Source organism: Aspergillus oryzae, chromosome 6, assembly GCF_000184455.2.
Source record: "Aspergillus oryzae RIB40 DNA, chromosome 6".
NCBI classification, from domain to species: domain Eukaryota; kingdom Fungi; phylum Ascomycota; class Eurotiomycetes; order Eurotiales; family Aspergillaceae; genus Aspergillus; species Aspergillus oryzae.
Window position 1 is genome coordinate 1,007,059 of NC_036440.1, and position 15,608 is coordinate 1,022,666.

At 47.1% G+C, this 15,608-nt stretch overlaps 3 protein-coding genes across 3 annotated transcripts; 2 read left to right on the top strand and 1 right to left on the bottom strand.

Annotated features, from left to right (window-relative positions):
- Positions 1-4,680: 4,680 nt before the first annotated feature.
- AO090020000326 (OTU family ubiquitin thioesterase) lies at positions 4,681-6,610 on the top strand (the record flags this gene model as incomplete). The annotated part of the gene is made up of 7 exons (XM_023238052.1): positions 4,681-4,725; positions 4,786-5,169; positions 5,273-5,544; positions 5,609-6,037; positions 6,090-6,151; positions 6,295-6,489; positions 6,510-6,610. 7 exons carry the CDS (start codon positions 4,681-4,683, stop codon positions 6,608-6,610), a joined length of 1,488 nt encoding a protein of 495 aa, XP_023092796.1.
- A 4,111-nt stretch (positions 6,611-10,721) lies between these two features.
- AO090020000324 (sugar porter family MFS transporter) lies at positions 10,722-12,972 on the top strand (the record flags this gene model as incomplete). Its single annotated transcript, XM_001824607.1, has 10 exons — positions 10,722-10,805; positions 10,864-11,008; positions 11,067-11,207; positions 11,258-11,322; positions 11,376-11,421; positions 11,479-12,068; positions 12,137-12,386; positions 12,462-12,558; positions 12,624-12,750; positions 12,820-12,972. The coding sequence occupies 10 exons, from the start codon at positions 10,722-10,724 to the stop codon at positions 12,970-12,972; spliced, it is 1,698 nt and encodes a 565-aa protein (XP_001824659.1).
- A 195-nt stretch (positions 12,973-13,167) lies between these two features.
- Positions 13,168-15,387, bottom strand: AO090020000323 (putative C6 transcription factor (Gal4); the record flags this gene model as incomplete). The annotated part of the gene is made up of 6 exons (XM_023238053.1): positions 13,168-14,016; positions 14,068-14,759; positions 14,815-14,914; positions 15,047-15,131; positions 15,185-15,279; positions 15,343-15,387. The coding sequence occupies 6 exons, from the start codon at positions 15,385-15,387 to the stop codon at positions 13,168-13,170; spliced, it is 1,866 nt and encodes a 621-aa protein (XP_023092795.1).
- Between the last annotated feature and the right edge of the window lie 221 nt (positions 15,388-15,608).

Genomic DNA, 15,608 nt, shown 5'->3' on the forward strand with positions numbered 1-15,608 from the left:
TAGGTTGTATTTGATTTTTGTTGGCTGCGTTTCAAACTGTTTGTCTGGGTAAATTGACTGGGTGGGGAGGAGAAAAAGCGGTATTCCAGCACGCTGGGATTAGGATCAAGAGCCGGAAATCCGAACCCCAGTCCGATGGACCTCTCTCTATGGGTGATTGACTAGGCTGGACAGCTGTATAACAAAAATCATCCCGGCATTCAGGTACCCGAGGAGTATGTGCAACGGGGCGGGATGTAACCAGAGAGGGGGAAAGAGAGAGAGAGAGAGAGAGAGAGGCAACCGCTAGCAAGCGACCCAAGATAGGTACCTAAGGTAGTAGGTATAAGAAGCTCACAGACGAATACCAAATCACAAATCCGTCCGAGAGGGCAATGGCTTCGGAGCGACAGCCGAGGTAGCATATGCAAGTCTGCTTCTAGTTGGATCGAAAATCATCCTAGACGGTGGAAAATTGAGCATGACGATTGGCAAACCCTATGCGCATCCAGAGGAGAAGAAGAGAATTAAGAAAAAGCGGATTATCGCTCCAACCAGACAGGTTGGAGAAGCTGGTAGCCGAGGGCATGGGTGTGCCGGCCGGATGGGCCAGCGGGCGTCAGACGGTTCATCCCACTGACCAGGATTGCTCACGGTGGTGGTCTGATCTCACTATCTTACCCGGTGGCTCATGGTATTTGAGTTATAGCACTGCAGGTTATAGGATGGTAGGGTACAATCTATAGGTGATTGAGAATGTCTATCCGCATAATCACGATCCTAGCGTGATCATCGTAACGTTGCTTCTTTGAGGCACTGGCGATGTATCACGATCATTGGAGGCCTTACAGAGTAGCTCGACATTAACTTGACGCTGGGAATGGGTCTGGAAGCCTGGATCGATCATCGAATACGACCGTGAATCGGACACGGGAATAGGGGATGCGTTCACTGGAGAGAGCTCTCATCGGGCTTGTTAAGATAGCCCATTATTTTCTCCTAAAGCGGGACACCCAAAGTTACCCGGAATTCTAAGCCAGTGAGTAATACTGAGTATCACTTACTCCGCACTCGTATGCTGCATGCAAGACGGCAAGTAACAGGGACTGTCGAAAGGATTTTAGATTAGAATCGATTGCTAAAAGTGTAACCCCCCCCTTGGGTCGTCGTCTCTAACACTAGTCGGGGTAAGCAAAGACCCAGTTCGTACTCCTCTTCCGAAAGCAGGACGGAGTATGGCGACTAGACTAGTGAGCTTGTTAGAGCGAATCTCAAGTTCTCAACTGTGGCGTTAGTTTCCGCTTAGTGTCGCTCCACCCAGCGTTTGTCATCCATGCCGGGACATGTGGCCGCTTTCCACTGCATGGAGATCGAGGACGTTGCATTCAGATCGGGCGATTCCTCATTGTGTCCTTCTTTGTGCCTATCAAATACGGAGATTACATGTTGTCTGACTGAGTTTTTCATGGTTGACTTCTGCACAGACAGTTGCGATCTGAGCCCTCAGCCTAATCCCGTGGAGATGGTTGAGGCGCAGGTAGACATGACCAAGGAAAGAAAAATTCAAAGGCAAAAAAGGGAAAGAAGTAAAATAAATATTACGAAAAATAAGAAAGGAATCTGAGAAATTTTGTCCTGGAGACGCACTACTACCACCACTATCACCGAAGATCCCACAGCCCCCAATCGAACAAACACCGTTCGGCATTTGCATTGGATCCAATGTGACCGGATGGTCGTTCCGAATTCTGGATGTTGTTCCATACTGCTATTTACAGCAGAAGAAGTATGGAGCTGTTTGCTATTTCACTTTGGTTTAAGCATCTTGTTGAGTCATCACCATGGAGAAAATGCTAATCGTTGAAGAACCGGACGTTGTTATCAAACTCCTGATCCACTTTCTGCGAAATATCACCGGTGATGTCGGGTAAGTCAAGTCACCGCAACTAGTGTTTCTCCGTCCAATCATGAGGCGGCGGCATAATCTCAGTGCTTGGTAGTATCGGGGTTCATCCTGACAAGGCGGCAGTAAGGTAATTTGCTTGTATGTACTCCGTACAAACCTACCTCACACTGGTGGATAGGTAGGGGAATAGATTAAAAGATAGATGAGGGAAAGTTCGGCAATATCAGGGCCCTGAAAAGGGTAGAGAAACCGAGGGGTTGGAAAGGAAGAAAGTAGAAAAATAATAAAATAATGAAAAATAAAACAAAGTAGCTGGATGGATCGTCATTTGAGGATCCATACAAGTTCAAATCAACCACTTAACCGATTGTTCCGCTGCATTTGCTACGCTAACTGACGTCCACCACCTCATCTCCATTCATGATCATTGATCATTACTTTCTCTTCATTAAGCCTGTTAGACTGGTGGTTTTCAGTCGAGCTCTTTTCTTTTTATATCACGCTTCAGTCTGTTTTTTAATTACGATATTTCAAATTTTGTTTGAATATCTACTAGAATTATATTAAATCATATTCTTATTTTTTTCTTTTTCCTTGGTATCACCCATCGGCTGCAGATTCTCTTTATTGACATTTGAACCAGGGCGGTTTTTCATTAGTTTCTACTTCATGTGCAGGTCATTTCATTCTTCTTTTTATTTTTTGATTAAATTATTTTTTACCCTCTCTTTTTTCCTCCCCACCCACAAACTCCCATTCCTGCGTCGTCCTATGACAGCCCCGTCGTAAGTAAGTCCACTGACCGTATTTCTTTTATTGGTTTGTGTGCTATTCAACTTGCCCATAATTTCTTATTTTTTTAAACCCTCTGATCGGCTGCACTCCATGGATTACCTTCTGCTTTCAAAGCCTCTGACTGGAGCAAACCGTGACTAGTGGTTTGGTTTCTACCAACAAGACCCTATTAGTTTCACCACTAGCCATTCCACTACTAAAGAAATTAAAACCCCGCGCTGTCCACCGATCCTCAATCAACCACGAAGAAGCTTCTCCCCACGAAAGTGTCGGTGATATTAAATTCCCTTATTAAACCCAGATCGTCGTCCGACCCTATCCCATTTCTCCTCGCTAGGTCCCCTCAGATCCCTGTCATCTTTCCATCTTATTCCCGTTAATATCTACTATTTTCTTTGAGCATCATCGATCTCACCCACCGCCTCCCCCTTGACAAGGGCAATAAAAGTATCTTCCATCGCATCGTTTCCTGCCACTACTACTACTTCACTTTACATATCCGCATACACACCTCAGGCACGTGTATGCACTGTTGTGGTAAACGAGACGTCAGGAAAAGGTCTGAGCCCTTTTTTTTTTTAATTGTTTCTAACCTTTTTATTTATTTTTTTCAAGTTCTATCCTTATCACTCACTATTGTTCTTTTGTGATGATGATAAATAAAACTGTCATGTCCTCTCTTCCTTTACTTTCATTTTCATTTTTTTTCTTTTTTTCAATGTTTTTTGATGTTCGATCTTTTATCACCTACCTTTTTTGATATAGAGTTATTAATTACCCACCTTTACAAAAACAACCAAAAATCACCCCTTTGAATCTTCCACCAATTTTCTTTCGGCCAGAAGGGAAATGTGCCAGTAACTCTATCATTGGAGTTAAACCCTTCAATCATTGGTCTTTAGGTGGAATCATTTCCCGATTTAACTTCCACTGTCATTCGTTCTCGCTTTCATCCTTGTGACCTTCACGAGGGGACAGACCACCACCGATCTAGAGGTCGTCTGTCGGGGTTGGTGGTTCATCAGAGACAGTTTGGATGTCACGTCGTGATATGTGTGTCTGTGTTTAGCTCTCGGGCTTACACGCAGCTGGGGACCTAATCTTCAACTGCCTTTTCCGTCATCCATGCCGTCATTTCCTGCCCCTTCTCATCCTTCCTCGTGCTCTCCTCATTGGCTTCTTTCTCGTTCGGCCTGGGATTCAGTTGTCCACTCTTGATGCTTTGTTACACAACCCTCCACAACGTGTGCGGCTGTGGTTATTGTTCCTCCTCTCCAAGGTCACTTGCCTGTATTCCCCCGTTATTGGTGCATCTGATTTTCTAGATCGTACCATTGCTTGGATTCCTTACTTACAAGCCGTTGTCTGGTCTGTGCGCTAAGATAGTGATGAGTAGGTTGTTCTCATCGTCGACGATCCGCCGAGCTGATCCGGTCCAAATTTTCTTTGGAGCATAGGGCGCAGCAGGGGGCACATCACCTTGCTCGAACGATGCTTCTTTGTCTTGTGCGTATCACACTATGTCGTTGATGTTCCATGTTGTTTCGTAGCAGACTGACACTGTTGGACGTCATTTAAGAGATCAAATTAGTTGTGAATCTGCACCTAGAAGGTCCTCAAGGCTCAGAACTTCCCTGAGTTTTATATGCGATGTCCTTGGCGGATGTCCCTTGGAATCACCCCGGTCCTCTGAATCATCCTCTCCCTGCTAGGCAAGGCTCCACAACCAACTTATATCATCATCACTCGCCCCATTCATCGGCTTTTTGCAACTCCGGGTATTCTCATTCCACCAAGTGCCGTGTATCCTGGAAACTCCTCTTTCTTCAACATGAACACCCTCTCGACAGAAGAAATGGAGCGGTTCCAGAAACTGTCCAATGAGTTTGAACCGGACATCCAGGTAGGTCCTCCTCAGCCCTGAACTGACAATGCAGCATGTCTAACACCAAACCAAGGGCCCTTTAGTGTCAACGAAACAACCAAGCAGTGCTATCGCCATGGACTATGCGAGTGCTGATCCTACTTTTGTCGCAAAGACTAGCGTATGTGACTACCCCTTGGGATCCCTTCGGAACTGCCGATGCTAACTATCCCATCCATAGGCGCTTGCAGTAACTCACCCATTCTCCCGTATCATGAAAGGGGACGGCAACTGTGGCTGGAGAGGTGATGATTCATGCCTTTCTGAGATCTTGTACCACGCTAACTCACCTGATGTAGCTGTCGCATTCGGATATTTCGAGAATCTTTTCAACCTACGAGACACGCTCCGTGTACACCGCGAGCTACTCCGGATCAAGTCAATGAATGTGCTCCTTAATCAGGTCGGCCAACAGGAGCACCTGTATGAAATTTTCGTGGATGCGACAGAGGAGATATTTAACCAAATATCAGAGGCGATACAAAATGGCGTCCGCGATGACTCCTTCCTCGTAGACGCTTTCAATAATGAATACAATTCGAGTGCCATCATAACGCATTTCAGAGTTAGTTGCAACCCTTGAATGCTGTCCTGTTTCCTCCCCTTATGAATACCAGGCGCTCGGGGCTTCTCTGACCAACGATGATTGACTTTTGCGAGTACAATAGATCCTGACAAGTGCGTGGATGAAACTCAACCCTCACCGCTACCAGGCTTTTCTCTCGTTGCCGGTGGACCAGTATTGCGCAACCCGAATCGAGACGGTCAAGACAGAGATTGACGAAGTTGGCCTCCAAGCTTTAGTTGATGGTGTGGTCGAGCCTGCTGGATTCGCTGTTGAGATCTTGTATCTCGACCGCAGCGAAGGTGACGCAGTGACTCCTCACATGTTGACTCCCGCCCGGCCTAGTGTTGTGACTATTCGTCTACTCTATCGCCCGTGAGTCGACGCTTTGATGATGACCCTTTGCAAGGCTCACAGAATGCGCTAATATTCTATAAAGGGGTCATTATGACTTGCTCTACCAGGCTGAAACTACTGTGAATATGGAGCCTGTGGTCAATTATCAATACGCGATGACTTCTAACTACACCCCCTGGGACCAAGGCGCGCTCTCATTCGATGTAAATTCAAGTTTAATGTCTATTCCGAATCTCATGATGGACCCAACTTTTGGGCTTGCCCCCTCTCCGATCCCTGCCGCCCCGGCCAGTCCTTTCCAAGTCTCGTCACCTCCAGATGTCTACCAACCTCCCATACACACCTCACCGCCTGTCCCTATGGCATCTCCGCCACCTCCTCGGATGTCAGCACCTCCGCCGATGAGCTCTTTACCAAGCCGCTCGTCGGACGGGCCACAGATTCGGTTGAATCCGCTGGTTATGAAGCCTAATCTAAGCCATTCTCTCCCAGTCACGACGCCATTTAAAAAGTATGTCCGTTCCATTGCAGACCCTTACAACCAAACACTAATATTTGGGTAGCTCTCCCTATAATCAAGCACATTTTCAGAACCAAGACTTTGAACCAATTCATTGGGAACCTAGTGAATCTCGCAAATGATCCTCGAGTATATTCCCAACTCTGATACACAAATACCCCAAATTCAGGTCGCCACGGAGCATCACGTCCAAATCTTTCTCTCCTATGATTCGCGTTCAATGACCCCACACTACGCTCGTTGACTAGCTCCTAGACTCTCTGACCGGCGCTTTATCAAGGGCAGGCCATCATCGCCACTCTCGACGAAGGATCTTTTGACTGTGTCATCTACTTTCGGTACAATTGAGAGTTCACACCCCCACTCGCTTCCTTATCTCTTTTCTTCATCTATTGATCTGTCTGTAAGTCTGTTGCTTAGCGTCTGTCTTGCGCGTTGCATGGGTATGAGCGTGATTTTCAAGTTTTGCGTTTCAGATCATTACAACAGACATTATCTGGGTGGAGGCTATTTATTAAATTCTGTCTCTCTAATGAACGAAAACATTCCTGTCCTCATGTTTGATCGGGGGATTTCTACCGACATGATGACCTTTCCATGTATGAAGCAAATTGGAGTTTGGCTGTAATTACTCGGAGACAGTAAATCAATGCATCTTTTCAGAGTGTACTCTTGATAGGATCAGGTGAAACATACGCCGCTCTTCCTAGGCGTAATCTTGATCTCAGATGTCTCACATACGAGGTACCTACAGATAGACTTACCTACCATTATGATGGACTCTGCATCTTGTTAGGCTCCCTAAGTATTGGGAATTCCATTTTAGTATGTCCCAGGACCCCTGTCATGGTTTACTATTGCCATGATACATATAAAGGCATGAGGGAGGTTATAGATATACTGCATCATGCCATCAACATTGCAACACAACGCAGAGGGTTGGTTCTTGGGGAGCAGTTCGGTGGCAAGCTTTAGGTTGATACAGTTTTGAGATCGGTGATGATAAAGCTTCTGGGATTTGCCAGATACGGCCGGGTCTCTGGAAGTGATCGAAGGAGATTTGAGGTTCAAACTGACTCCCAAGGCTGTATAAGAGGCAACTAGGGATATTGTGCTTTCCCAAACTGACGATGGAAGGAATCCAATATCTGAGGAGTCTCTGTCGCTTTGTTTTTCACTGCGTGAGGATAATATGTCCTTCAACACCTTCGTGCTTTCAGATCTAGATAGTATTTGAGAGAATGGGGGTGCACAAGAGTGCGGCATAAAGAACCATGACTCTCAGTGGCTGGGTTTAGTTCTTACATGGACTTTCGACAGTCTAATTAAATGGATTCAATTGGGGTTAATATTTTGTTTTGTGACGCAAGTCCTTGAGTGAAAATGACTGGACACAGCCCCAACTTACTAGGTAGTAGAGATTAAGGGTCTATTATCGGGGACTCCGACGCGCAATTCTAGACGTCCGGCCATTTGCTCCCTGTGGGCCCACATCTTTTTTTCAGGGATCAAACTTCCATCCGGTTGGTTTATATGGCTAATATGATTGTACGTATGAACTGGTCCAACAGAATGATGCTCAGGGAGATTAAGCGAGAGGATTTTCCTTTGGGACAATCAACTTGATTCGATTTATTGCATGGGCGAAGAATTCCTGCTTACTTCTACCACTACATAGTACTATGATCCCTTTTGATAGAACAGATAGATTTCAATACTGTATCGTTCTGGAAGGTATTACGATACTGTTACAGAACCGCGCAGTGGATCTTGGATAGAGTTTCCACTTGGTTTTGATCTGAGCTGACTCAGCCACCCCTCAGGCCATAGATAAAACGATTCAATCCCACCCTACGCTACCTTCTTTCTTTTCAACATCACCATCAGTCCTGCAGGAAGGACTAGAGCGACCTTCTTTTATCTGTTTAGCAAGACCCCAACGGGCCTGAGAGAGGCCCGTTCCCGCAATACAATCATGTCCACCGCAGTGTCCACCGCCGTGGCATGCATTCAGCTTGCAGCACTCTTCTGCTACCAGCCGCAGCGGCAGTAGTCACGATTCCCATCAAAACCACCTTCATCCCGCAGACCTTTACTTGCAATCCTACGATCCGCTATATCACCCCAATCCTCATTCCTACTCTCCGCAGTCGTCCCTAGATTCACAATTCAAACCGTCCGGTGATGAGTTCACCGGCCTCGAGTCTTGGGATACTTGGGCTACGCTCGATGCCGGTTATCAGCCATCGATAGCCAATTCGACTTCTCTCTATCCGACACCCGCCATAGAATCCCTGCCTACTCCTGTTAATAATGATCTTACTTCAATCCTGGAACTTAATGACTGCCAAGAATTCCTCCAATGCCTTGACGCTGGTTTGACATGTCCTGAAGGTTCGTCCAAGAAACTCATTCGGATTGCTCTATATGATGTGTCTAACCAACCACAGATTACTGTCCTGAGCCCGCTACCACTTTTCCGCCTCCGCCTGTAACCGCAACAATGACATCATCCCCCAGCTCATCGTCTCCTTCCAGCGACTCTGTTCCTACTCCATCAGTTTCTGGTGTTGCAAAATCTACTAGCGCTTCTCGCATTGAGAAGCGCCAGCAGAACACCCTGGCTGCTCGTCGGTATCGCCAAAGGCGAGTGGATCAGATGAAGAGTCTGGAAGAGGAACTGCGCAAAGTCAAAGAGGAGCGTGATGCATTAAAGATGCGCGTCTCTAAGCTGGAGGGTGAAACGGAAGCCCTGAGATGTCTTGTCAGGCGGGAAAAGAAATAGTGCTTGCTCTATTCTTTTGGATATATAGATTAGTGATATTATAATTGAGAGGGATCTTGCTGTCATTGTTTGTCCATTTGGCGCCCCTTTTCCCGTAAGAAATAATACCTGCAAGGATTACACAGTAAGCAAACTAGATCATCCAGACGTTGCAGTGCAAAAGAATGAGAGAATTGTAAGTGGGACTCTGACGATGTCGACAGATTAATTTAATCCTTCATGTGTAGGATATAGAATCTTGAATCTTTCAGAGATGAATTTCTTCTTCATGCCCGTAGAAGTGAAGTGTGGAGATCAAACGGCAGTATGGGGGGTAAAGGGAAAACAGAGTGGATTCAAACTGACCCTGTTAAATCAAGGTTCCATGGATCGTCCCGAAAGGTAGTACATAACATACGGTGTAAGTATGAGATTTCCGTACCGTACGGTATATCAGAAGTATACGCCAGACATCAACGTCCTAACCCACTTCGTCAATAAATCGGGTTCAAATCAGAAATGACTCGCTTTTCCAATATAGTCTAATTCAACGTCTACTTCGAGAAAGCCCTACATCTTTTATACTAGATCATACTAGAAAGTTGTTGTCATGTCATGGATGTATGATGCTCCCTGTATCGAAACCGTATGCATGTTGCATACAGAATGATTACCGCCACCATCATTCGCTAGTAAGAATGAGCGAGAATGACTCATGAGGACGGGCTCCGATTGGCCGACCAGACCCATACTCTGGATCAATTGTTGTACGCGGGTCCGCAAACATTCTGATGGCTTGATTTAGTCTTTCTTCGGGAACAAGTGATGTGGGGAATGCTCCTTGCTATCGGTTATGGGCATGTGCCATGGAGGATATTGCCAAGGGTGTTAAGTTCAGTAAGTTGTCGATGGGTTATTAATCTACTCAAATATGTGAGAGAATGAACATGTCATGTCATGTGATATCAGTCCAGCATGACTGTGAAAAGTGATTGGAAACCCAGTGTCGCTTATTCTGCCATTGACCTTCTCAGGCTATTCTATGAGGAAGCGGATTCATGATCTCGCCGACTCATTGATCTATGAGTTTGGACCGAACTGTACCATGAAACTGCAAACTAACGATGTGCATGCATACTAATCATTCTCTGAGGAGGTCAATGGCAGTATCGACATCAAGCTGCATAGTCGACTGGCAATCCAAAGTATGCTATGAGCTTGACGGTTTATTCTTAATCAGATCCGTATAAACGGGAACACTTTATACCAGGTCTTTTAGACCTTGCTTTACAGAGCTACGCCTCACAGCATGATCACTAGAAGGTTTTGCAGAACAAGTTCTTCCAATACTAATACCATTCACCAAAAGTCTCTTTGACATCCGGAATTTGTAACATCGGGCCATGGCCGACCGAAGCGTCATATCTTCCCGAACAGCTCGTGGATTACACCCTAAGGCAGTGACAAGGAATCGCCGATGGGAACTTTAAACTCTTTTTGAGAACTGATGTTACACTTGTGTCTCCAACGACCCCAATGGATTGGCTTGCCGTCTGTACAACAAGGAGAGATCTCCAACTCTAGACATCCCGGTGATGCGCGAGTCGGAATCCCGCCGTCTTGAGTGGCCGAAGTGGCCGAGAGAAGGAGATCGGCATTTAACCTTCCCCCGCATTTTCGCATCTCATGATGTCGTCCGCCCGTTGCTCAACTCCCTTATTGGTCGGAACACTGCCCTCCGCTACCCTTATAGATGATATTCAGGCTGGAACGGAGCACTGTCGTGCGATCAGCCTCACTCACCCCTCGGAGGTCGACCGAAAACAATCGTGAGAACAGATTGTATATAGAGCGTTGTTGTATCTACCGCACTACTTCGTTATGTGCCACTATACAATACGCTGAGTAGCAATGGAATCAACAGTTATAGATCACTCCTCTCGAGGGGGCTTTGCCCTCATCTACCAGAATCCCTATTTACTGGGCGTTGCTTCGGTGAGGACATATAAGTATAACGATTTGCAGAGGAGGCTAATTGTGATATCTGTTGTAGTTCTCAACTCTTGGAGGTCTCCTCTTCGGATATGATCAGGGCGTGGTATCGGGGGTCATTACAATGGAATCCTTTGGAGCTCGATTCCCTCGAATATACACAGACAGTAGCTTCAAGGGATGGTTTGTGTCGACACTGCTCCTCGGTATGCGCTCACAATCTCGACTCTGGAGTCTGAACAAAGCATAACTGACATAGTGTAGCTGCATGGTTCGGATCTCTAATCAACGGCCCAATCGCAGATCGATTGGGCCGGAAACTGTCTATGAATGTCGCCGTCGTTATCTTCGTGATAGGATCAGCTATCCAATGCGGTGCCGTGAACATCCCAATGCTCTTCGTCGGTACGTGACATGCATGCGAAGAGCCATCAACAATGCTGACACCAGCACAGGACGTGCAATTGCCGGTCTAGCCGTTGGCCAATTAACCATGATCGTGCCACTCTACATTTCAGAGGTATAGCACCTCAACCCATTCCGTAAAATTTACCAGAGTCTCACCCCATAAAGGTCTCCATCCCCGAGATCCGTGGTGGCCTCGTCGTCCTCCAACAACGTAAGCCCATTCTACCCCCTCACAAAAACATCAATACACTAACAACCCAAAAAACAGTCTCAATAACAATCGGCATCCTAATTAGCTACTGGATCGACTACGGCACAAATTACATAGGCGGCACACGCTGCGCCCCCAACACCCCCTACACAGGCCATACAAAGACCACACCCACCTTCAACCCCTACACAGACGTCCCGCCCAACGGCTGCACAGGACAATCCGAAGCCTCCTGGCGTCTCCCCCTCGCCATCCAAATCCTCCCAGCCCTCATCCTAGGCCTCGGCATTATCTTCTTCCCCGACTCTCCCCGCTGGCTGGCAATGAAAGAACGCGACGACGAAGCCCTAACAGCCCTCTCCAAGCTGCGCCGCCAGACCAGAGACAGTCCTGCGCTGGTAAATGAGTTCCTCGAGATCAAGGCGTCGATTATGCTAGAAAACACTTTCGCCCGGGACCATTTCCCGGGCCTATCTGGCCTCCGGCTGCATGCTGCGCAGTATGTGTCGTTTTTGACGACGTGGGCGCGGTTCAAGAGGCTGGCTATCGGGTGCTGTGTGATGTTTTTTCAGCAGTTTATGGGCTGCAATGCTATGATATACTACGCCCCGACGATCTTTGCGCAGTTGGGTTTGGATGGGAATACGGTATGTGATGTTTATACTCTTGGTTTTGTTGGTGTTGATTTGCCTGGGCTCTTTTCTAACGTGATTAGACTTCTCTTCTTGCGACGGGTGTGTACGGCATTGTTAACTGTCTCAGCACCTTGCCGGCGCTTTTCTTGATTGATAAGATTGGTCGTCGGGTTCTACTCATGTCTGGTGCTGTAGGGACCTGTATCTCGCTGGTGATTGTGGGTGCGCTTATCGGGGCGTATGGATCCGATTTGGTCAACCATAAATCCGCTGGGTGGGCAGGTATTGCCTTCATTTATATTTACGATATTAACTTTTCCTACTCTTTTGGTTAGTTTACCCTTACAGGTTTCCTTTTTCCTTTGGTGTTGAGAAAGAGTCAATTGCTGACTAGGTACAATATAGCTCCCATTGGATGGGTCCTGCCCTCAGAAATCTTCAACCTTTCTATCCGTTCTAAGGCCATTTCAATCACAACTTCGGCGACCTGGATGTGCAATTTGTGCGTTGATTTTGAATTTTTCTTTGAGAATTTCGTATTGATCGTTGGCTGACATCGCATACTAGTATCATTGGATTGATCACCCCTGATATGCTCGAGTCAATCACTTGGGGTACCTATATCTTCTTTGCGGCATTCTGTCTCCTTGCACTGGCATTCACGTTCTTCTGTATTCCGGAGACCCGTGGAAAGGTTTGTGGCTCATGATTTTTATAACCGTACCTCAAGATCTGTCCTGGACTGACGGAAGCCCGTTACTAGACTTTGGAAGATATGGACCTTATTTTCGGAGACACAGCAGCCCACGAAGAGAAACAACGCATTGTTCAGATTGAGGCCGAGCTCCGTGGTACGCAGGGCCCTAATAAGGACACCTTAGTAAAGCCCTCCGTACAGCAGGAAGAGTACGTTTGAGGCTCGCCCCCTCAGTAAGTGCCTCGCGCATAGCGGTGCACGTTTCCAACATTGCTTTTCCGGAATCGGTATATATCTCACGATTATGTCGCTATTGTAATCGCGGAAGAATTCCACCTATTTATATACGATACAACCATTTCCCAAGATACTGTCTACGGTCCTGGTGGCCACCGTATCGTAACCGTCGCTCATTCAAGGAAACTGGGCCTGTGGGGTATAATTGACCCAATCAGAGAAGTCCATCCCGCCTAAGTTCAGTTCCTGATCAACATCCGGGAACATAGCACCGAATGTCGGGTCGTTAAGCAGCTGGTCAGGAAACTGCATCAAGATAGGCGGCTGGCCTGCTGGCCTATCAGCGGCGGTATCCGCGTACGCAGGTGAACAAAGCCGATTAATGACCTGCAGACAACGAGCTGCAAGTCGATTGCTACTCAGCGAAGGATGCAATAACAGGTTCTTAGTAGCTTCAATGTCCTGAAGCCAAGCTGGGGCATCCGTACTGGTAGGGTCTGTCATAAGCAAGATGATAGGGATGACACCAGCTTGAAACAAGAAGTAGAGCATATACCATGCTCCTATTCTCGTGCAGAGATAGTTGCTCATGAAATCGCTGATTGAGGAGATAGTCAAACGAGCATTTCGAAGACACAGCATTCTGCATTCGGCTTCAAGAGGGTCTTCCGGTTCATTAAATGAACCAGGTGTCCATCGTCTCGAAGCCCAGCGAAGGAGGATCGGTCGATACAGTAGAACCCGGAGGTTCCAGTGTCGCCACATAAGCCGATTTCGAACTAAAGCAAAAGGATCGGATTCTGATGTAAAGCTTGGCTGTTTGAAATAATCGGGAAGACCGTTGTACCATTCCTCCAAGGGTTTCTGGAGACTTCGTGTCTCTTCCGGGGTAAGAGGCGGCGTGGAGATGAGGCGCTGATAGACGCTATTTGTGAGCAGATGGAACCTGGCTTGAGCGATCATTCCGGAGTAAATAGTTGGACCGTTGACTTCCGGGGGCAGTGTTGTCGTTGACGCGGTCAGGGCCTGTTTGTCATTGTTAGAACCTTCTCATGCATAAATCGCAAGAATCCTTACATCATCCTGGATGTTGAGCACAGGCTTTGCGTCCATGACACTCTCCTCGGGAAGAAGTATCGGTCGACCAAACGTCTTCGCAGCACCGCTATCAAAGATAAAAACTCCCCACCACAATCTTCTCCTCATCTCTTTCTGAAGGAGACTTATTTTCCAGCCTGGGAATTCTTTATGAAGGCCAAGACTCATAGCCATTCTAACGGCCAAGCCTAGAAAGTTCCACCCAGTATTCGGCTTGTTTCTCTTCTGCGCGTAGTTACTCAAGAGCAACAGTGCCTGAACGAGAGTAAGGTTGCCGGTTTCAAACACTGACACTCGCTGCAAGTGGCCCCTGGCTTCCTGGTAGAAAGTGATATCCAGGTCTGAGTTGTCGTCTCCAACACTCCACGCCCCCAATGCTAGAATGGTGTTCAGGAGTATCTGCCACGCCTGTCCATGTCGGCGAGTGGCTTGTTCATAGAACTGAGCTCTGAAAGTAGCCTCATGCACGAAAGGATAGCTCCTGTGATAGTTCAAGAAGAATGCGTCGATGAAAGCTTGCTCAATCACGCCAGATGGCGCGCTGTTCAGAAGCTGAGACTTCAAGGGTACTCCTTCCGGGCCAGCGTTTGGTTTTGCTGATCCTACCGGGAAGTTCAAGTCAAAACCGTGCTTCAATAGGGCTCGAAGCGGCACAACACTTGAAGATGCCCCTGTTAAGAAAGTCAGTAAGCAAGATAACACAGAGCAATGTCAACGGATACTAACCAAAATATCCTGTACCCTCTGGCTTGATAGATAGAGCCGCCATGCCATCCGTCAGATCGCCGACGGTAATTTTATTTTCAGTCCAATCAAATCCATCTGCCTGTTGCGGGAGGGCTTCTGGAGCAGGTTCTGTCCTGTCTGCTTCGGTTTTGGCAGGAGTAGAATGCCTGGAAGAGGATTTAGACGATGGGGCTGGTTTTGGGCCTTCATGATCGTGCAGGAGTGATCGAACCGTTGCGTCCAGATCACCACCTGGGAAGAGTCTACCTAGAGCTGTTTCAAAAGCTTGTAGACGGTCTTCCACGTAGGTCAGGTGTCTAGAATGGGGCGTCAGTCAGAAGGACAGGCTTCTTGCAAAGGGAGCACATACTGTCGCGTTAGGGGGCTCCGAGTAATTTTCGGACTATATTTACATTCCTTGTTCAGCTGCCTGCATTGCGCACAAGTCGGCTTCTCCTTGGAGCACTGGGTCAAACATTAGTTTCGACTCCACCAATTGGTCCCTCCGTGTGGGAGGCACGATCTAACCTTGGACTTGCGCAAGCGGCATTCGTCACACTGCACGATGGTCATATTAGCAAATCGATTCCCTTCTTGTACATTGAGATTACTTACAGCATAGGAGTGGGAATCTCGCGTACTGGTCATCTTTATCGATAAGGGTCTGCTTTCCAATATCGGAAGTCTTGTGCACGCTGACAGTTACACAAAACGGATGTCATCTGCAAGAAACCGTTAGCCATCAGCTATTATGTTATATCCGGTAGTATATGTCCAAAAACAAGCTGATAGCG